General features: G+C 44.2%; 1 protein-coding gene across 4 annotated transcripts in view; it reads left to right on the forward strand.

Moving 5' to 3' along the window:
- Positions 1–22,613, forward strand: part of Adra1b (adrenoceptor alpha 1B) — a 136,304-nt gene extending 113,691 nt beyond the window's left edge. For all 4 annotated transcript variants that reach the window (XM_029483751.2, XM_029483750.2, XM_021177601.2 and 1 more), the window contains one exon: positions 21,463–22,613. In XM_029483751.2, the coding sequence (XP_029339611.1) occupies positions 21,463–22,061 (599 nt within the window). In that variant the 3' untranslated portion in view covers positions 22,062–22,613. The remainder of the gene's footprint in view (positions 1–21,462) is intronic.
- The last annotated feature ends 309 nt before the right edge of the window (positions 22,614–22,922 follow it).

Genomic DNA, 22,922 nt, shown 5'->3' on the forward strand with positions numbered 1-22,922 from the left:
CAGGTTGACTGTGCTGTCCTCACATGGAGAGTAAGAGAGTTCTCTGGAGACCCCTAATTTTTTATATGCTTGTGATGGAAGCCAGGCTTACATATATATACTAAGCAAGCACTTGCCCTGCCCCTCTAGAGTCCTATTTACTAGGACACTATTCTTATTTTTGAGGGTTCCACCTTCAAGACTGAATCCCAAAGGCTCCACCTCTAAATTCCATCATACTGGGAGTTATGGTTATAAGCTATGAAGTTCAGGATTCATACACTGCACATGGTATGAGAGATTGTTCTCTCAGAGGACCATTGCCGCATGGGATAAAGCAAGAGGAGCATCAAAAAACTGGAAACAAAGAGGCAAAAAGGCCAAGCTGTGGTCAGACAACCCCCAGGAATACTGATAGTTTAAATTGAAAGGAGACTATGAAGAAGGGACCTAGGAGACAGTCGCACCTACTTTTCAAGAGAAGCTCCAGCTAACCATGTCTGAGTGACACATTTACAAATAACATGTTTATTTATAACACACATAGAATGCATTCAGTCATTGAAATTCTCTGAAATTCTTCTCGTGTGGCCACAGCAAATCCATCCATCTCTGTATCTATCCTACAGAGTATCTGCCAGCCAAGCAAGGAATTGTTTTCCAGACCCTTCCCTCCAGAGCACTGCCCATCTGTGAGCAGTCTTTAAACCATGATAAAGATCAGGAAATTCAGGGGGCTTTTTAATTGATTTTTTTTCAATGAAACATAAAAACATGAAGTCTGTAGTAATGGGATACAATGTGATACTTTGATACAGTTATACATTATTTAATCTCTAAATTGTAGAGGACTGAATTAGCTTGCTTGCTCTCTCTCTCCCTCTCTCCCCCTCCTCCCTCCCTCCCTCTCCCCCTCTTGCATATTTTATGATTTACTATTTTTTATACATGTCAATGTTTTGCTAAAGTGTATGTACATGCATTGTGCACGTGCCTGGCACTCGTGGATGCTGGAGATGCTGTATCCCTTAGAAGTGGATTTGCGAATGGTTTGAACCATCCTGTGGGTGCTGGGAACAGAGCCTAAGTCCTTTACAAGAGCAGCAAATGCATTTCACTGATGTGCACCTCTGCCTCCTGGGATCTTTTCCTAGTTTTGAGATGGAAACTCACTAAGTACCCCCACTGGCCTAGAACTCACAAGTTTACCCGTTTGCTTCTGTCCCCAGAGTACTAAAACTACAAGCATAAGCCACCGTATACGACTGTGATCATTTCTTTCCCATAAAAACTTTCAAAACCTCCTTTCTTCCAGCTTTCTGAAATGCACCGTGCATTCTTATTATCCACAGTCATGCCTCCTCCGTGGAACAGCACCCAGATCTTTTTGCTCCTATCTCACTGACACAGTACCCATAGTCATTTTAGGGCATGCTCGCAGACTTAGTCTAAGAACCAGAATGAGCTCTTTTTTTCTAGAACCTGGAGAGTGACTTTCAGTCAGCTCTCAAAAGAACTGTCATTTCATCATATAAAATTTCACAATGCCAAGCAACGTGTTTGGCTCTCAGGACACGAGAAGGCAAGAGGTGGTTCTGGTGAGATGGCAGGACACCCTGGAGCTGAAACTGGCTGGCATCACTCACACTGCAGTCAAAGAGCACGGAGGGCTCCAGATGACAAAGACTTTGCCAGACCCAGACATAGCCCCTGAGGGAGCAGTGTCCCAGATGGGGCCAAACAGGTGGAACAAAGATATACAGAGCCACATGGGGGTCCAGAGCCAAACATGGAAGACGAGTTTGGAGATAGGAAAAGTTTGATCCCACCAGCCAAATGACGGAACAAAGGGATGAGTCAGAAAGAAAACTCAAATGAGCCAACAGCTGCTGGGAGACGGGATGAAAGGCATCTTGTGGAGCCTAATGGCCTAAGTGGTCCAATCTGGCTAGTTTCCCATCTGGCTCCCCAAGGCCAGTAATTGCCCCTGATCTGTCGTGGAGCCTTTCATCGGAGACACGTGGGCCTTTCAGCCTGCCGACAGGCTCATCTGCCACCTTGCAAGGAAGAATCAAGTGCTGGGTGGCCTGTTTGTTCTTGGCTCAAAGACACTCGGGCCAAAGAGACTAGGTACTTTCTCTGCTAACTTCAGACACATTTCAAAATGGTGGGCACTAGGCTGAGTCAGAGTGAGAAGAGACCTTGGGAGTTCATCAACCCCTGACTTCATACCCCATAAGCCAAGGCCAGGCTTCAGTGTCCACCAGGGGCTCTTTCTGTGTAAACTTCAACACACACACACACACACACACACACACTCACTCACACACACACACTCACATACTCACTCACTCACACTCACGTACTCACTCACTAGCACTCACTCACACTCACTCAGACTCACACACTCACGCTCACACTCACACATACTCACACAATCACATACACCTACTCACACACACACACACACTCACACTCACACATTATATTTTCAATCTCTCTCCCACACACACTCCAACAAAGCAGCATTTGTTTATTACAAAAAAAAAAAGATAAAAGTGAAAATTTTCACACCGCCCATCTTTCAGAAATAAGCACTATCAACAATTCAGTCTTTAGTCATTCAGATTTTTTTTAATAAATATAACACTATATACACAGAGAGAAGAGGAATAAGGAGAGAAAGAGGGTTTTTATATAAAAATCAGATTAGGGATGGAGAGATAGCTCAGCCATGAAGAACACTTGTCATTCTTAGAGGATCTAAGTTCCACTCCTAGCATCCCCCTGGTTGCCTGCAAACCTCTCTAACTCCAGTTCTAGGGGATCTGACGCCATCTTCTGTCCTGGTAGCACCAGGTACGCATACAGTGCACACACATACACGCAGACAAAACCCTCGCATGCATAAAATAGATAAATCGTTTAAAAAGTAGGTTGTAGTCATGATCTCACGGAACTTGCTACCTTTTTCTTTTTAATATTATTATGTAAGTCGCTTTAGACCAATCTTACCATTTTGGTAAATACACGGTTTTACACGGCATGAGGGCTGCATGGTTTATTTTACAATCCCCCATTGTTGGGAATCTGGGTTATTTCTCAGTTTGGGGGAGCACTGCTTTGGTTCCCTACTCTTTTCATCTTGTTCTCTTTCAAGAACACTTCTAGAGGACAAGTTCCTGGGTGTCATACATAAGTCAGAAACCATGCTCATTTGATCTTATTAGGTAATGCCACTTTTCCAACCCCAAAGTCACTCCTTCCACTGAAACACACAAAAAAATGTCTTCTCTCCTATACCCTTCACAAACTGAACATTAGCACTTTCTCCCACTAAGATTTGTGCATGTGACTGTGTGTGTGAGACTCTGTGTGTGTGTGTGTGTGTGTGTGTGTGTGTGTGTGTGTGTTTACCAAATGAGTTCAGAGAGGGCAATAGATTCCCTGGAGCTGGAACTTTGGTTGACTCTGGTCCTCCACAAGAACAGCAAATGCTCTTATCTACTAGTAATCACGCCAATGCTTTCCCTGACCCCATAGAACTTTGTAAGCTCTCATCTCAACTGTTAGCGCTCAAATGTTTCGTGTTGTTTATTTGCAGAAGAATTTTACTTTTCACGAATTCCTGAGCTGACCACTGTCCTGATCCTATTTGTTTATCCATCTGATTTGCTTGGCTTTCTGCTGATTTGTTTTTCTCCGGTTGATTTCAAAGAGAGCTTTTCTGTGTCCGAGATGTCATTTCTTTTGTTGTCACTTACGTTACGGATATTTCTCTTGGGCTGGAAATGTAGAGCAATGGTAGAGTATTTGATTCACATGCCCAAGGCCATGGGTTCAACTTCCCAGCATCTCAAAACAAAAACAAAATCAGTATTTCTCTCAATTCTTCTCACGTCTTTGATTTTAAAGTCTACAGCCTTTGGGATGGAGAGATGTTCCACTGGAAGAGTGCTTGCCTAGCAAGCATGAAGTCCTGGCTCTTTGCCTTGTACCACCTAACCCTCTGTGGTCATGCGTGCCCACAATCTAAGCACTCAGAGAGATGGAAACAGGAAGATCAGAAGGCCAAGGCCATCATTGGCAATACACCAAGTTCAAAGCCATATCTTGTTCCCCAAAGCAAGAAAATAAATAAAATCTATGATCTTATAAACATACCTCAACAAATTCATCATCTACATTTCTTCCTTAGCAGTCCTGAAATTCTGCTACAACTTAAAATCCTTCTTTTATTCAAACCATTAAAATATTTATGTATATTCTGTTCTAATTTTTTTTCAATACTGAGGACTAAACTAGGTTAGTCTTAGTTAGGGTTTTACTGCTATGAGCAGACACCAGGACCAATGCAAATCTTAAAGGACAACATTTAATTGGGGCTAGTTTACAAGTTCAGAGGTTCAGTCCATTATCATCAAGGTGGGAGCATGGCAGTATCCGGGCAGGCTGAGCTGAGAGTTCTACATCTTCATCTGAAGGCTGTTAACATACTTACTCCCAGGCAGCTAGGATGAGAGTTTCATAGCCCACACCCACAGTGACACACCTACTCCAACAAGGCTACACCTACTCCAACAGGGCCACACCTTCTCATAGTGCCACTCCCTGGGCAGAGCATATACAAACCATCACACTAGGGCCTCATGCACCCTGGGCAAGAATTCTACCTCTGAGTTAAATTGTCAGTCCCATGCTTAGTTTTTCTTTGCTGTTGTTGTTGTGGTTGTTGCTGTGGTTGTGGTTGTGGTTGTTGCTGCTGCTGCTGCTGCTGCTGTTGCTGCTGTTGTCGTTTACGTTTTTGAAACAGGGACTCACTAAATTGCATAAGCTGGAATTATACTTGAGCTCCCCCCCCCATGGGCCCAGGTAAACCTACCACTTGTAACCCAACTCCTACCACCTCAGACTCCTTAGTGTCCAGCATTACAGATCTGTGGTAGCAGGCCCAGATCTCCTCTAGTATTTCAATGGGGTTTTTGAATACTACAATCTTAAGTTGTTACAAGCTTATTTGTGTTTAAGAAATGGATGAAGTAAAGATCCAACTTTAATTCTTTCTAATTACCCCAACATTATTTACAAATAATCTATTTTTCCCGAAAGCATTGAAATGACACATAAAATTTCTTGTGTATTTGGTTCTGTACCTAAACTGTATAACTTTATGGATCTTTCTGCCTTTTCCTTATTTCCTGCCCTCATATTTTATGGACAGCATTAATTAATATACTCAGGCAATGAGCTAACTCATCTCCAAAGTCATTCCATCATTTTTTTCAAATTTCCTGGACTTCTCATAATTATTCCTTTATATTTAATAATTATGCATGTATTTCTTTGGGATATTTTTTTTTTAAATCTACCTACCCCAAAAACTTGTTGGGATTTTAACAAGGTTGTTTTGGACCTTCAGAGGAATCTGGGGAGAAATGAATCTATGATGGATAAGGACTTCTGTTCAAAAGCAAGCTAGGTCTCACCATTTATACATGTCTTCTTTTTATACCCCCTTATAAAGTTTTATAGCTGCCTCCCCATAAATCTCACCAATGCTCAATCTGTGAAAGTCTTCCACCAAGCAAAACACTATTTCCCATGAAGTCAAAGCATACAACCTTCACAGAATTTGGAAGAGTCCCCTCACATGCTGTAGTGACACTCCACCCACCTACTCCCCACTTTGGGCTGTCAGCAGGAGGATCACCTCTTGGACATTGGAAATGACACACCAATTAATCAACAGTTAACCAATAGAAGTTGACTGTATGCCCAGCCCATGATAGCAGTATGAAATATAGACCCTATCTTGTAAAGAGTTTATAAGATGCCTAAAGAGATTGAAGGTACTGCCTGTAAACAATAGAGTCTTATGTTGGCCTGTGCACTATGGGCTCTGCTTCTGAGAAACTAAAATGATGTGTCTGGACAGTCAGGGAAGCTCTCAAGGCAGAGATGAGAACTGAGCTGGGTTCAGTTAGGTAAGTAAGTGGATCTCATTTGGATAAGTAAAGAAAAGGAATAAAGATAGATGTGATAGAGCCTGATTGTGACTCTAGTCTTTCAAGAGGCTGAGGCAGGCAAACTGCCATGAGTTCAAGGACAACCTGAGCTATGTAGTAATAGCCAATATATCCTGGAGCTATAGAATGAGATCATGTCTCAAAACAAAGAGAGAGGGGAAGGGGGAGAAGGAGGGGGAGGGGAGGAGGAGGGGGAGAGGGAGAGGAAGGAGGGACTAGAGAAATTACTTAGTGATTAAGAGCAATTGCTGCTCTTCCAGAGGACCCAGGTTCAATTCCCAGTACCCTAACGGCATCTCACAGGGATCTCTAACTCCAGCTCTGGGGCATCTGATGCTTCTGGCCTCCAAGAGTCCTTGCACTCAAGTGTACTTATCCACATGCAGAAACAGCAGATACACTTAATCTGGGGACTCTCTGCTTTGTGGGTAAGCAAAGAGGAGACTCAGTGGGGCTGTGGGTACCTGAAACCATAAGATGCTAAGTTATCTGCTTAACCAGTTTTGGCAGCTGAAAGCAATCCTCAGACCTCTTGGCTTCTAGATACATGCACAGGTTTTAATGGCTAAACAGAAAATATGTAATGCATACAACATTAAGAAGACCCAAGTTAAAAAAAAAAAAGATTAAAACAAAAAAGACATAAGTAAATAATATTGGTTTTTCCTTATCCCAGAAATGTGCTAAAGTAGAAAAATAGTTGTTGTGTGTTATGGAAGCATGTCCAGGTTTGCAGCCAGTGATGCTTGAAACTGAGTCTCGGTTCCATTAGTTAAATGCTGCTTGTGATGCTACTTGAGTCCCATACGCCCAGGACCCAATATATACCTGTGTAAATTGAGACTACAGAGCCCATCCCTCCTGCCTGCCTGCTGCCACCTGCTGCCGGCACCACCCAGATCTTAGCAGAGTTTCCCTGTGCTAGTTTCTGCCTGTTTTCACACCCCAGAAGAAAGTAGTTATAAGAAGGAGGAGTCCATCCAAGTCAGGTCTGGAAAGGAGAGCCATCGCAGGCCAGTGGACAGCAGGCGTTAGTAGAAGGAAAGAGGCCAGGGAATGTTGCAGAGGCTCAGCTCATTGCAGCCAAGTTCAATGGGTCTTAAATTCCAGCCCAAGCAGTTTGAACTTTATCCTACTAACGATAGGGGCCATAAGAGAACTGAATATGAGGGAACCAATCCCATGCTTTTCCCTGAGAGCTAAGAAACGCAAGACAACAAATTTTAAAAATAAGTTTGTACGCTTGGTGCTATAGCCCAGTTGGCACAGTGCTTGCCTGGTATGCATGAAAACATCAGTTCCATCTCAATACACTTAAGCAGGCGAGGTGTGCCTACCTGTGATTCCAGGACTCAGAAGGTGAGAGTAGAGGAGTCAAAAGTTCAAGGACATCCTCAGCTACGGACTGAAAGTGGGGTGTTCATGTTGCTATTATTGTTTAAATAATGTTTTTCTGTCGTTTTCATACATTTATATATGTATTGATCATATCTATCCACTCCTTTCTCCTTTCAACTTTCTCTAGCCTCCCCACCCCACCCCAATCTTCTTCCCAGCTTCATGATCTTCTTTCTTTAATCTTTGGTTTACAAAGTGAGTTTAAAGCCAGCCTGGGCTGCATGAGACTGTGTCTTAAAAGTGAAATAAAATAGCTGCAGAGGAATGCCTTTGTCAGCGAAGTCCTTGCTCCATGCACAAGCATAAGAACTTTAGCTTGACTCTTGTCGGGCACACTTAAGAGTCAGGTGTGGTTGCATGCACTTTCGGGGAAGGAAAAGAGAGGAGCCCTGGAGTTCACTGGCTGGGTGGGTAGTATAGTCTAAAAGCAGGTTCCAGTGAGAGATCTCATCGTCATCGTCATTAAATGGATGACTCCTATGAGTGGCACCTATAGTCTTGAGTGCATATGTGTACTTGCACAAATAAATAAGCACATCAGCGTGGCTTGGAATGGTATTTCTCACCTCTGAGTCTTGCTCAGAAGCAGGTCTGATGCACTGGATCAAAGATTCTATTTTTCCCTATTTGTGTGTGTGTGTGTGTGTGTGTGTGTGTGTGTGTGTATTTGTATGTGTGAGAGTAAACATGTGTGTGTATGTGAGCACACATGCAGGCATGTGTATGTGTGTGTATGTGTGCGATTGTGTGTGTATGTGTATGTATTTGTATATGTGAGTGTGTGTGTGTGTGTGTGTGTGTGTGTGCACAAGCACACATTCAGGCATGTGTGTATGTGTATGTATGTGTGTGAGTGGGTGTGTGCATGTATGTGTGTTTGTATGTGCAAGGGTGTATGTGCATATGGACATGTGTATGAGAATGCACGCGTGTGTGTAGAAGAACATGTAGAGACACTGATTGGTGCTGGGAATTATTCTCCATCACTCTTCTATCTTACTCATTGAGGTGGTATAACTCAACCAAACCAATAGCTCACTCATGGCTAGTCTCACTAGCCGGTTGGCTCTAGGTATACCCTCTCTCCATCTTCAAAAGCTGGAATTACAGGCAGGTCACTATGCCTAGCCAGCATGTATGTGGATTCTAGGAATTAGAAAACCCATCCTCACAATTGAACAATAAGCATTTCAACTACTGAGCCATGTCCTCAGACCAACTATTATATGTCTGTCTGATTGTTTGTCTGTCCTTTATTCTTTTGGATTTTTGGAGCTTTTTGTTTTTTGTTTGTTTTAGTTTGGGGTTTGGGTTTTTTTGTTTTGTTTGTTTTTTCTTTTTCTTTTCTTTTCTTTCTTTTTCTTTTTGAGACAGTGTTTCTCTATGTAAACCTGGCCATCCTGGAACTTGCGCTGTAAACCAGGAACTCAGAGATCCACCTGCCTCTGCCTCTGCCTCTGAGGGCTGTGATTAAAGGTGTGTACCATCACCACCCAGTCAGATCTTGCATCTCTAACACAAGCTTGAGTATTGCTTATCCAGAAGTTTCACTTCTTTGAATAGCTAAGGGCTAACATGCTTTTTTAAACATATTTAAACATATTTTATTATGTTTATTCTCGACTACTATCTGTGTAGTGTATGTTAGCAAAATGCCTATCATAACTTGTGCCCTATGTTAGGCTATGAACAGAGACAGAGTCAAACCCAAACTCGCTTTTCTAGAAGTTCACATTCTAATTAGAGACAAATACGAGGGACAGACCAGAGAACTGGAATGAAGGCAGAGAGTGACAGAGGATGCATCGTAGGGACAGAGAAAGTACTTGGGATGTTCTGGGTGGTAGGAATTGTTGGTGAAGGGGGACCCATCTAGTATTTAAGAACATGAAAAGAAGCACTCATGAATGAAGTGCTGAGCCATCAGAGGGATCTTTACAGAGGATGTCTGTAAACATGGAAGTCAATGATTACCTTAGGAACCAGTTACTGTAAACGGCTACCCTGCTTACTCTTATCTCCAGTTTGTTTTAAAACTTAACATGAGTCTGTTGGCCCCAAAGACATTATATTTGCTGGATGAGTTTATGATCTCTGCAAATGGGGATGGGAAAACCTCAAAGGGGGTTTCCAAATGCAGGAGGGCTTCCTTTTACAGAATAAGTGCTGAAAGAATTAGCAAGCGTTTTATATTTTTCTAGCTTTTATTGGGTCAGACTCTGTCTGCTAGGGAGAGGCAGTTTGGCTGAAGGTGTAGTCACACACTGCTAATAAGAGAATGGGGGGCAGGGGGAAGAGCCTCACTCCATTTACAAGCTGATCAAACTGGTTTCACCTCCCACTGGCTCCCCTGAGATCATGGGTTTGCCTGATGATAACTGTGAAATAAGTTAAATCTGAATTTATAATCCAAGAACCCCTGAATGTCACAACCTAGTGGGATGCTACAAACCAGAGTTCAGTATTGGTGCTCTGTACACCAAATAAATGATGCCACTCTGATCTGCAAGCATGCTCAGTGGTTCTGGCTTTGCACCAGGGCTAGGTAAAGGCTTTTGGGTATGCACAGTGAGCAGTGTGGGAATAAAAAAGACACCCCGTCTCCTTTTATCCCCATAGTGATGGTATAAGGTCAGCAGAGTATAAGCCCATTGATACTAACAGAGAAGGTTTCTGGGCTCAGCAGTGAAAGATTTCCTCTCAATGTCTCTGACCCTTACCTGCAAGGATCTCCTACAAGCTCCAAAGGTAAAGCTTTATATTTGTGTCATCTTTAACACAGCGACAAATCCAGCTCTGATAGTCAAGCTATGGGAATTACACAAAATAGGATCATTTTTAAAACTAGCTAGTATGTGATTTAACATATCTTGTGGGATTGCTTGGATTTTTTCTGAGTTTTAACTGAGTCCATAATTAATTTGTATGGGGGAGGGGTTGGAAAACACCAAAAATCACCAGAAGGAAAGTTCACCCACAATTCCCTTGCCTGAGGATAAGCAGTGTTGACAGATGCTCATTGTCCATTCTTCCTATCTTTATATCTGTCAACATATATATTCTGTCTTCCTGAGTGCTATTCTGCCGGTTTGGGGCCTTTATTCAAATTGGCTGCCTAGATTCAAAGATTCAACTTTTATACTCTACTTCCCACCTGTTCTGTGACCTCTGGGAACTTACTTGTAGAATCTGGGCTTCTGTCTGTCCGCGTGGAATAACCATGGTCTCTAGACCAGAAATGCAGGCTGGAAATGTACATTACAGTGAGAATAGTATCCTTTGCAGCTTGACATTGCATGGCCAAGTGGAGCTGTCCTAAGAACGGGAATGATGAAATGAAGAATTATTCTAGTTTCTTATCCAGTTACCATGGTAAAATACACTGACAAAAGTAACCCAGTGGAAAAGGGGGTTTATTTCAACTCACAGTTCTGGGCTACATACAGTCAGTCCATCACTGCAGGGAAGCCAAAGCAGCAGGAACAAGAATCAGCCATTCACACCCACAGGCAAAAGCAGGGAGAGAATGAATGTGCGCACACTTGTGCTCAGCTACTTTTTCCACTCTTACACAGTTTAGAAGCCTCTTCCAAAGGAATGATGACGCCCACAGTGGGCCTACCTCAACTAAGGTAATCAAGACAATCCCTCACAGATCGTCCAGATGCCAATAGAGCAGCCTTCTCTAGGCAGTCATCGGTTGAGGCTCTCTTCCGAATTGCATCAAGCTGGCAATTAAATCTAACCACCACATAGGCAAAAAGGGGCCATGCTTTTAGCCCAGTGATTGATACAAAGAAAGAATTTTGTTAAAGAGTAACTGTGATTCTACAAGGATGCCCTGTGGTTGCAATGAGTTTCGTTGGCTCACAGCAAGTTGAATGTTCAGTGCTTCCTCTTCAGAGTTGTGGAATAGACCCTATAGGATGACCTCCTTGGAACATGTCCAACCAACATGCTTCTCTCTGTACGGGCCCTGCTGGGTGTTAGCCTTTGATCCTTGCACTTCACAAACCTCCTAAATCACTCAAAGCCCCTAAGAGCCAATTGACGTAGCTGGGTCTACGAGAACATCTGTTCCCCAACTTTATCCCTTCTTATCTAAGCCTCACCTCCTCCTCCTAGCACACAACAGAAGGTAGAGGAAAATAATAGAAATGCCTCACACAAGTGGTAAGGTCTCACCCCCCACACACACACACACACACACACACACACACACACACACACACCCCAGCCCTTTCAGAGGGCTGTCTCATTAGGTCTGCTTAAAAAGCATAATCCTAAGACTGTCCAGGAAATCAGTATTGGCCATGGGGTCACTAACACAGTGTTTCCCAGGGATATCTCTACTGCGGGTCAAATCAAATCAGATGTATGTTTCCGAGGTCTATGTGTTAGCTTCAAATTACAGCTATAAATGGCACAAGAATCTCTGAATTAGATATTCAGTCATTGATCAAATATTTATGAAGCATCTACTATGTGCCAGGGACTGAGCTTCCCAAGGCAAAAGGGAGTCTCAGTTCACATCTTTAAATACTTTAGGTCCCTCAAAAAGGAATGTCTCTCACTTTAAGGTCAAAATGTCAACTCATCTCTACCTATACTAACCTCTTCATCCTGAGGAAGGGAGAGCAGGCCTGAGGCCTGCCAGTCTGGAGCAATCCAAAATGTACTAAGAATGTTGTATTTCTATATTTTTTTTAATTATGGCTTTCCATTTATAGCAAATGATTCGTATTTTCAATGAGTAATAAAAGCTTCTCTTAAGAGTATAGTTCTGGGCTGGGGAGATGGTTCAGTGGGTAAGAGTGCTTGCCATGCAAGCATGAAGACCTGAGTTCAAATCCCCAGCAGCCACGTAAAAAGTCAAACCATGGTCCCAACACACCTTTAACCTCACTCCTTGAAGGGAAGGTAGAGCCAAATTTCCTGGGGCTTACTGGTCACCTGCCTAGTCCTGGGTTCACTGAGAAATGCTGTCTTGATAGGACAAGGTATAAGGTGAGAAAGGACAGCACTTGCCCTCCACTGGCCTCCATGAGTGTCCAAATTTTATATATATATATATATATATATATATATATATACATATATACACACACACCATATACAGCACAAACACAAAGGCATAGCTTATGAATTTATGTCTCATTAAAGTAACGATTCAGCACTTACAAACATTTAATCAAAAGTATCTTTTGTATGCATCTATCAGACTATATATTTTTAATTGTCCTACAAAGTAATAGGTTTCCTTGTGGAAATTTTATACAGTTTTTTTTTTAATTAATCTTCCTGTCTTCTTCTTGTACCCCATAGTTCAGGTACCAAAAGTGAATGGATTTAAAGAAAAGCGTTGTGTTAGTGGTGGCTCAGACTGACATTAATTAGTCAACCTAGTCTTGAGGTAGGTCAGGAGTCCGGGCCTTTGGAGAGTTCCTGGTCCTTTTACAACTGCCATGCCAGCTGTAGTCTGTTTCCTGAGAAAAATACAGGACGGTTTTATGCAGCTCCAGGAGCTCAGAGATCACATGGACCCAGCATGGGACTTAAGTGTGAGAAAGCAGTCTAGTGAGAACCCTTGCCTGTGGACTGCGACCACTGTTCCCTTCCTGGTGGCAGCCTGCTAGCAGAGCCAAAGCTGTGCGTCAATGTGCTCACAGCATCCATGAGAGTTGAACTTAGGGAGAGCTTTCTGTGCACAAAGCCCTCAGCAAACCTAAAGTCACCTTATCCCTGCAGAAAGTAACTCCCATGTTCCAGGAATCTGAGTGGCTCCCTTAGGGGTTGGAGGGGGGGATCTTCTCTCAGCCCATTCCTGAGAATGCAGATTTGCCCATCTATGACCTCAGAAAAGAACTTCAAATCCCCGACTCTACTGCTCCACAAACATGTGTTGGATTCAATCAACGGGATCGGGTCCTAGAGGCTACCTGCTGTTCTCCAAGCTGAGTGGTCTTGAGTGAGTCGCCCTCCTTCACTTAGTAGGCATATTTAGACTTGCCAAGGCTCAGCAATCTAAGGTGCAGAGCCTGAAGCAATTCCTTAGAATTCCAATTCCTTAGATAGTAGAAGAAGCAGAGCCAGACTCAGAGACCAGGGAGCGTTCACAGTGAGTTAGTGACACTGTCCGAGAACCCTCTGCAGCCTGAGCCACAGCACAGAGCACCTGCCTTCCAGGAACCTGCTTTTCCTGTTGTGCTTATTCCTGTCTCCTGAGGAAGGATCTGCTTGGGTGCCCAGGGGGAAAGATCCACATGGCCCATCTTCTCTCATGCCAAAAAGGCTTAGCACCTTCTCCAATTAACTATGGGTTTCTGCATCCTACCAGGGCATGGGCTGGCCCAGCAAGTAGAGCCTTAGTCCTCCTATGTGTTGGGGTGGAGGCAGGGAGCAGGATTTGGGAGTAAAGATCCCTAGGGAAGAAGTCAAAATATTCCTGGAATCTGTACCAGGGGCCAAACAGTCCCGGACTCACAGTGCCCCCGTGTGGTGGGCCAAGGGAAGCCCATATCCAACCCCACCTCCAGCAAGGAGCAGTATGTAACTTCTCGAGGATACTAAGTACTCAGCTAGAGCTACCAAATCCAAGAAAGGAAACTGATGGGGAAATAATTAAATCAAAATTATATGTAACGATATCAAACATAGGTCCCAACGGTTTTTCCTCTTTATTTATTGTTTATTTGATTGATTGACTGATTGATGATTGACTGATTTTTGGTGAAATTACAAGACCCATCAGTACAGGAATAATTACTATGTGGCAAATGACTATTACTTTGGAGATGATTGTGGGGCAGAGACCTGGTTTACAGCATGCTCCTATGGACTTAACAAGTTGCATCTAGTTTAATCCTAAACAACACTGGATGTAGTTGCTTCTACTAATTCCATTTTACTGATGAGAACCTGAGGTCCCTAGGGACAGTATGAAAGTCTTTATATCAGGAAGGATATTCAGGGTTCTACCCCGAAACAATTACACACACACACACACACACGTGCGCGACTCCCTTTCAGAAATTTCTGAGGATGCTGGATGTGGTGGCACACACCTGTAATCCCAGCCCTTGAGAGGTAAACATAGAAAGATCCAGAGTCCAAGGACACCCTCAGTTACATAATGAGCTTAGGCTACAGGAGACTCTATCTTTAAGTTAACAAACAACAGAAGAAATCACTGCAGGACACAAACATGCTGGCAAATGCCTGTACGTCTCCACTGTGGAGACTAAGGACCATGTATTTAAAGCCAGTCTATATGCTTCCCAGCTAGCTGGAGGACAGCCAGAGTTGAATAGTGAAGGCTCTGTCTTAGAAACAGTGCTTACTGGAGAGCAGGTGGTACCATGCAAGGGTCTGAAGGAAGAGACAGGAAAACAGTACACAGTGCAAAGGGGACAAGAAAGACCAGAACAGCTACAGGAATCCAGAGTGGCACTGTACGGAGGATGTCACAGCACACAGTAGTCCAGCAGGAGGGAAGCTTAGGACAGCCCTTAAGAAGCCAATGCGGCTAGCTGTCAGAGCTTACAGTACAGTTGACCCAGAGGATCCTCACAGGGGAGTTTAGCCTACAGAAACAGATGTGTGAAGAGCGAGTGCCTGAGGCTTTGTAATCGCTGCGGATTGGAACAGTTAAATACTGGACATCAACCACCTGATTGACTGGCACTGGGGGACGTGTTAAAGAAATGACTATGCATCCAGATCGGAATGTGACATGGCAGTAGACGGGGTGAAGAAACGATATAGACCCAGACAAGGAGAAGTGACTGAACCAAGCAATATAGAGAAAGAGAGGTGGAGTTGGACCCCATTTAAGGAAAAAAAAATCACAGAAGAAACCCACAACTGTTAACTCTGGTCCTCCGAACTTGACTGGAGAAAGATTTTTTTATTCTTTTATACATTTATTTTTGTAACCAGTCATTTTAACCTCAGCATTATCATTTTTATAAGAAAATATATAAATCTAGAGGAAAAATAAAAATAATGTTTCCTGTCCAGAAGGGATTTACAATCTAGTTAGTAAACAAGGCCTCAGCCAGCCCTGGGACATGGCTTGACAATATTAACAAGCAACTAAGTGGCCAAATGGGACCAGCCTGTATGTGTTCAGCAGGGTGCAGGATAAAGAAAGCACACTGACTTGGCTGGAGTAGATCAGAACAGAGTTCCTGATGGAGGCTGAAGACTGGGCAGGCTGTGTTGGCCCTCTGTATCCTCCAGTCCTGCATCCGAGAGTTGAACCAACCCTGAGTTAAAAGCATTAAGAGTAGAGCAGGAAGAAAGTTCAGTGGGCAAAGGGGCTTGCTACCAGGCACAGCTACAGGAGTTCAGTACCCCAGATCCACGTAGAGGAAGGAGATAACTGACTCCCCAAAGATGTCCTTTGAACTGTATACCTACTCCTTGGCATATGGCCCCTAGCACAAAAATAAACAAAAGAATAAATTTGCATAGACATTTGAGGGTAAAAGTCACAGCTCTACTCGAGAGATGCAACTTGTTTTTCTTGCTGTTCCCTAAACACTGTGCAGTATAACAGCCATTTATGTGTCATTTATATCATGCAAGATTCTGTGAGTTATTGATTTGTTATCAGTCACCAAAGGAAGATGCAAAATGCATGGGAGGCTACAAGTAGGTCACAAGCAAGTCTCTCTCTCTATCTTTTTGGTTTTGTTTTTTTGTTGTTGTTGTTGTTTTTTGTTTTTTGTTTTTGTTTTTGGTTTTTTGGTTTTTTTCGAGACAGGGTTTCTCTGGATAGTCCTGGCTGTCCTGGAACTCACTCTGTAGACCAGGCTGGCCTCTAACTCAGAAATCCGCCTGCCTCTGCCTCCTGAGTGCTGGGATTAAAGGCGTGCACCACCACCGCCCAGCCACATGCAAATCTCTTGAACCATTTCATAGAAGTGCAAAGTCACATATTTGTTTTTTGTTTTGCTTTGTTTTGTTTTTTTACAAGAGCTGGGATCCTCCTCCCACTGATATGCAGACCATGTGTGTTTCAAAAGGCCCATCATTTGTTATAGGGTTAAAGTGTCAGAGCGAATAATAAGGATTTTACATGGTCCTCTCTTTCCTTCTATTTTCTCATTTACTTCTTCCTTTTTATCATTTCTGTTTCATTTTTGGTGGTGGTGTGGTGGTGGTGGCGGTGGCGGTGGCGGTGGTGGCGGTGGCGGTGGCGGTGGCGGTGGTGGCGGTGGTGGTGGTGTCAGTGGCAGTGACAGCGGTGGTAGAGGTTGTGGTGGCAGTGGTTGTGGTGGTGGCTGTGGCGGTGGCGGTGGCAGCGGTGGTGGCGGTGGCGGTGGTGGCGGTGGCGGTGGTGGTGGCTGCGGCGGCGGTGGTGGTGGTGGCTGCAGCGGCGGTGGCTGCGGCAGCGGTGGTGGTGGCTGCGGCGGCGGTGGTGGTGGCTGCGGCGGCGGTGGCAGCGGCGGCAGCAATGGTGGTGTTTTGAAACAGGGCTTCCTGTGGCCAGGGCTGACCTTAAAACTGAATATGTAGCTGACAATGACCTTGAGGTCCTGTTCCTCCTACTTCCACCTCCCGAGAGCTGGGATTTTCAGTGTGTGTCACTACACCTTACCCCATGTACATAATTACTCTCACGTACTTAAAAGTAGATTCTATGAAACAGTTACCGTTCCCATTTTATAGATGAGAAAGTAGCAGGCTTCATAAACACTTCTAAAGTCCAACATCCGATTCTGGACACCAGGCCAGGTCATTTGAATTCTGCCTTCTACTCATCTCTCACACTGCCCAAATTGTCTTGAGAGGAAAGAATGCCTTATACTCACAGGAATGAGTTGCACATGACTCCAGATTTGCATGAGAAAATCCATCCTCAGGTCTTTGCTTAAACTTTACAAGGCTATGGCCATAGCAGGGTGCTTTGGAACAAAGTTTCAGCACAGGGTCTTGAACACAATATTCACAGTGCGGAAGATGGCTTTGGAGAACACTTGCCATTAGCGGTATTGTGCTCTGTGTAGTCCTTAAAAGGAAGGATCCATTTGTTGCTCAGTTCACTGCCATCTTCAACAGGCTTGACACCAGGCAAGGTTACATGTTTATCCTCAAAAAATAGGCTGTGTTGCTTTCGATCCTTCCCCTCTTTGGTCACATTGTGTCCATAGCCACCATACTGGTCCCTATAGGTCCCCATGCAACAAGACATGCTGCCTGTCTTTGTTCTCATCAGCACATACCTCCCAAAGGAGTACATAGGCCTCCAATATCCATCACTCTCACTCCTTTTCCTACTTAGTCAAGACCTGTTTCCTCGACCCCTCAGACTCGGCCTTGGAAAGATGTCCATAGCCTAAGACATAAATCTCATCCCTCCAGGATGCTTCACGTTCATTTGCTATATGCTACAGTTCAGTAGGGGTCTTGTCATGTTCACAGTGTCTTAATACAAAGCCCTATTTTTGGATCAAGTGATGGTGTAATATTTGTCAGAATTAAAGCATGAAGCAGCACCTTATTGGTCTTAACATACAGCTAGAATGTAGCCCACTTCCACTTTTCCCCAGAGTTTAAAGAAGACGTCAGTCAGCATTGACACATTGATTTGCTAAACTGAGAAGAATTGCAACTTCCCACAACAACAGGGTGAACCTCAAATTGTTGCAGGATATTTGAACCCTGAGATTGTGTTATTTGACATACATTACATAAATCACAGGTCCCAAGTTTTATTTCCTTTCAAGACCAAGGCAATAAGCCTTGGAAAGAAGGATTACTACAGGAGACTAAGAGTCACTTTTACATCAATTGACCAAGAAGGTCAAGTGTCCCCAGAAGGAATACGAGCACAACCCAAGCTTAAAGATGGGGTTTGGGGAGGAGCTTGGGAGTTTTGTTTTTTGTTTTTAAGGCATTTTGTTTGTTTGTTTGTTTGTTTGTTTGTTTGGTCATGGGGTACAGCATGGAACATGAAAGACCATATGTCACAGGCTGGGTAGTCGGGTTAGAGAACACACTTAAAGTACAAAACGGTCTGTAAACTATAGTCACATTGTTTTAAATATGTAAGTAAATAAATTCGATAGAAAATCCTGAAAATGGATAACAAAGAGGATTGCATGTTTGAATCCAGCCTGAATACAGACCTGTCTCAAAAATAATTTTGTTTAAGTATGATTTTTCTGCATTATATACTGTGTATTTAGATAAAGTGTAGGTTTATCTAAACTGCAAACTTTCAGGCATGCTGTATGGCCAAGGACAATCCACTTCCCTGATCCAGGTCTCAGTTGCCTATATTTTAATTAGAAATTGTTTTTAATTTGCTACTGCTATGAAATGATTTAGGGAGTCACATTCAGAGGGTAAGTTAATCATGTGCACAGACCACAGCATCTCATTGTCACCGGGCCGTGCTCTCTCTTATTTTACTGGTTTATTTCCTTCTAGTCCCATCTCCTAGTCCATGTCCATCTGCCTTCACCCCTAGGCAAACATTAAGAGTCTCATATCATTTTGTGATGTGTTTTTTAATTTGAAAATGTTTCTACAAAACACATATGGTTGTTTGTCAAATTACATTGAAATCATTCATAAATCTCGCTCTGTTTTGCATGTTTTACCATGGGAAAGAAATGGTGTATCTAGACTCTTGCCATACTGCCGTAAGTTTGTTATCCTGGGACATAAGTGCTACCCATTATCCAGTTTTGCATATGCCTCCTCTCCCCTCTTCCCCAGGCTTTCTCCTATTCTCTGTGACCACAAGCAACACTATCAAAAGCATCCTCCTGTATGCCACCTTATGGTCCTGTGTGAAATTCTTTGAGTAAGGTTTGGCCTGGAACAAAATGGCCCAGCTCGATTGTGTGCACACACATGTAGTTGAACCAAGTAGTGCCGGTATCTTTCCCCTAAATGTCTAGACTGCCTGTGCCCTTAGCAGCCAAAGCCAGGGCCTCCTTATGTCCCCCACAGCCTATTCAGCAGCCTTCTAATGTTTTCCATCATCTTAAAGGCGATGGTTTTTCTCTTTATGGCTTCTACTTCAATGTAATTTGACTGCCTGATACTTTGAGCATCTTGTCTCCATGTGAACTACCTATTTTTTTTAATCCACTTTTCTTCTCCGAGTATCCTGCTCCTGGGAATTCCGTGGTCTTCTTGAGTTCTCATTTTTTGTCTGAGCTTTGAGATGGGGAGATGCTTTGCTCCTTTGACTAGTTACCTGGTTGACTGGGAGATTTGCTCCTTTGACTAGTTACCTGGTTGACTGGGAGATTTGCTCCTTTGACTAGTTACCTGGTTGACTGGGAGATTTGCTCCTTTGACTAGTTACCTGGTTGACTGGGAGATTTGCTCCTTTGACTAGTTACCTGGTTGACTGGGAGATTTGCTCCTTTGACTAGCTACCTGGTTGACTGGGAGATTTGCTCCTTTGACTAGCTACCTGGTTGACTGGGAGATTTTTGTTGCTGATTTTGGTGGGGCGGGGGATTGTTTCTTTGCTTGCGTTTAGACAGACTCTCATTTTGTACCTGACTCTGAAACTCAAACTGGCCTAGAAATACGTATTCCCGGATGACCCAGATTTCTAGCAATCCTCCTGACTCAGCCCCCTGAGCACTAGGATTAAAGGCATGAACCATCACATAGATATTTTAATTTAACTTAATGTTTTTTAATTTATTTGAGCTGTTGCAGACATGGAGGTCAGAGGCCAAACTAGGATCTGTTGTCTCCTTCCTCCATGTTGGTTCCAAGACTCAAATTCATGTTGCTTGGCTTAGTGACTTGAACCCAAGGCCTCACTCACACACAAGAACTCTACTACTAAGATACGGGCTCACCTCTCTCTTTTTTTTTTTTTTAATTGCTAGAGTATTTCTTATATTCTAAATAACCTTTTAGCTGTTTGAGAGAATATAAATAACTTCTCCTATCCTTGACTTGTAGATCATTCTTTTGAAGAACTAAGTCATTTTTCTTCATTCCAAGATTTTCTTCAGGTCTTTTAAGTTGCTTTCTTCTATTGTTCAAGGCCCATTATGCATTTTTGGTCTTTAACATGGCTCCTATTTGCTGTATTAAAGGAACAGATCGGTGCCTATTTCCCAGCTTTTGAGAAAGATAAGATACTACATAGATAAAGCACCTCACACAGGCAGCCTAGACCAAAGAGGTGTGCTATTACAGGTGATTGTTAAGATCTCATGCGTTAGCAGAGCAGAGGTGGCGCACGCCTTTAGTCCCAGCACTTGGGAGGCACAGGCAGGTGGAATTCTAAGTTCGAGGTCAGCCTGGTTTACAGAGTGAGTTCCAGGACAGCCAGGGCTATACACAGAGAAACCCTGTCTCCGGGGAGGGAAAAAAAAAAAAAAGATCTCATGGGTTGACAGGGTAAGGACTGACTTATGAAACCTAACAGTCAGGACTGTGGCAGCAATTTACCTAAATCAGGAGAGATTTCATAAACAGAGGAAAGTTACTGAGTTAGAATTCATTCAGTTTCCTTTCCTTTATTGTTATTTATTTATTTACTTACTTATTTACTTGTTTAGTTAGTTAGTTAGTTGTAAGTCTGTAACTCACTATGGAACCAGGCTGGCCTTAAACTCACAGAGACCCACATACCAAATGCTGGGATCAAAAGTGAACATACCTGGTTCGTGTGTGTGTGTGTGTGTGTGTGTGTGTGTGTGTGTGTGTGTGTGTGTGTGTTGTTGTTGTTGTTGTTGTTGTTGTTGTTCACAGAGGCTGGAAGAGGATGTCAGCTCCGTTAGAGCTGGAGATAGAGACAATTAGGAATTTCTCCGTGGGAGTGCTGAGATCCAAATTCTGGTCTTTGTGATAAAGCCACAAGGTCTCTTAAGCAATGAGCATATGTCCTGGCCCTAGAGTAATTCGTTCATTTCAAAATGAGAAAGGCTAGCCATCCAGGATTAAAAAAAAAATCACCTGGAACGAGACCCAAGGGTGGCAAAGCTACCATTGAGCACAGAGTAGGAGAGCCACTAAGTAGAGAGTGTACTAACCAACTGCTGTCTGTCTTTCTGTCTGCACCCCTCAGGCTCCCTGTTCTCAACCCTAAAGCCCCCGGACGCCGTGTTCAAGGTAGTGTTCTGGCTGGGCTACTTCAACAGCTGCCTCAACCCCATCATCTACCCGTGCTCCAGCAAGGAGTTCAAACGCGCCTTCATGCGCATCCTGGGGTGCCAGTGCCGCGGTGGCCGTCGCCGCCGCCGCCGTCGCCGTCTAGGAGGCTGCGCTTACACCTACCGGCCGTGGACCCGCGGCGGCTCGCTGGAGAGGTCGCAGTCGCGTAAGGACTCTCTGGATGACAGCGGCAGCTGCATGAGTGGCAGCCAGCGGACCCTGCCCTCGGCGTCGCCCAGCCCGGGCTACCTGGGTCGTGGAACGCAGCCACCCGTGGAGCTGTGCGCCTTTCCCGAGTGGAAACCCGGGGCGCTGCTCAGCCTGCCAGAGCCTCCTGGCCGCCACGGCCGCCTCGACTCCGGGCCACTCTTCACTTTCAAGCTCCTGGGCGAGCCTGAGAGCCCGGGGACCGAAGGCGACGCCAGCAATGGGGGCTGCGACACCACGACTGACCTGGCCAACGGGCAGCCGGGCTTCAAGAGCAACATGCCCCTGGCACCCGGGCACTTTTAGGGTCTCTCTCCATCCACCCGCCCCCGAACACACACACATGGGGGGGGGGGAGAACACCATCATGGGAAGCGGGAGGGCGCGTGGGGGGAGTGTGTCAGTCCTGAGTAGACACAGGGTCTCAAGGGGACAAGGGGGGAGGGGGCGGGGAGAGGGGCAGCTGCTTTTCTGGCAGAGGCATGGGTGCCAGGTACAGCGAAGAGCTGGGCTGAGCATGCTGAGAGCCTGGAGGCCCCCCTACGCCGGCCGGGACTTAAGTCTCTCTCTCTTCTCTCTCTGTATATACATAAAATGAGTTCCTCTATATGTATTTATCTGTGGGTACACATGTGTGTGTCTGTTTGGTGTACGTGTGGGCTGGGTGCGTGGGTGCGTGTGTGAGGCCTGCCCGCACGCGTGTGCTGGGGCAGAGCGTGTGTGACCCCTGGTGATGTCTAGGTGTGTTGTTTGTTTCTTGACTTTGTACCTCTCAAGCCCCTCCCTGCTCTCCAGTCAATGCTGGCACTTTGATAGGGTCGGAAAACAAGTCAAATATTAAAGATCATTTCTCCTGTGCGCCTTTGAGTGATTTGTGAAGGAGAGCCTTGCGTTTCCTCTTCCTTCAGGTCTGATCAAATTGTAGGACTTTTCTTTTGGGGCAGGCCAGGAGGGGTTAGACTATTATTATTAGTGACATTGTTATGATTATCATATTTATGATTACAATTTTATTTATTGTTTTATGTATTTAAAAGAGGTATTCAGGTGCCACAACAGATGTGGAAACCAGAGAACTCCTTGCAGAAGTCAATATCACAAAAACTATAGACAAAGCCATTCCAAAAAGTACACACACACGTACACACACACACACACACAAAACAC

The sequence above is a fragment of the Mus caroli genome, unplaced genomic scaffold (assembly GCF_978045245.1).
Source record: "Mus caroli unplaced genomic scaffold, Mus_caroli_1 scaffold_13, whole genome shotgun sequence".
Lineage (NCBI taxonomy): Eukaryota > Metazoa > Chordata > Mammalia > Rodentia > Muridae > Mus > Mus caroli.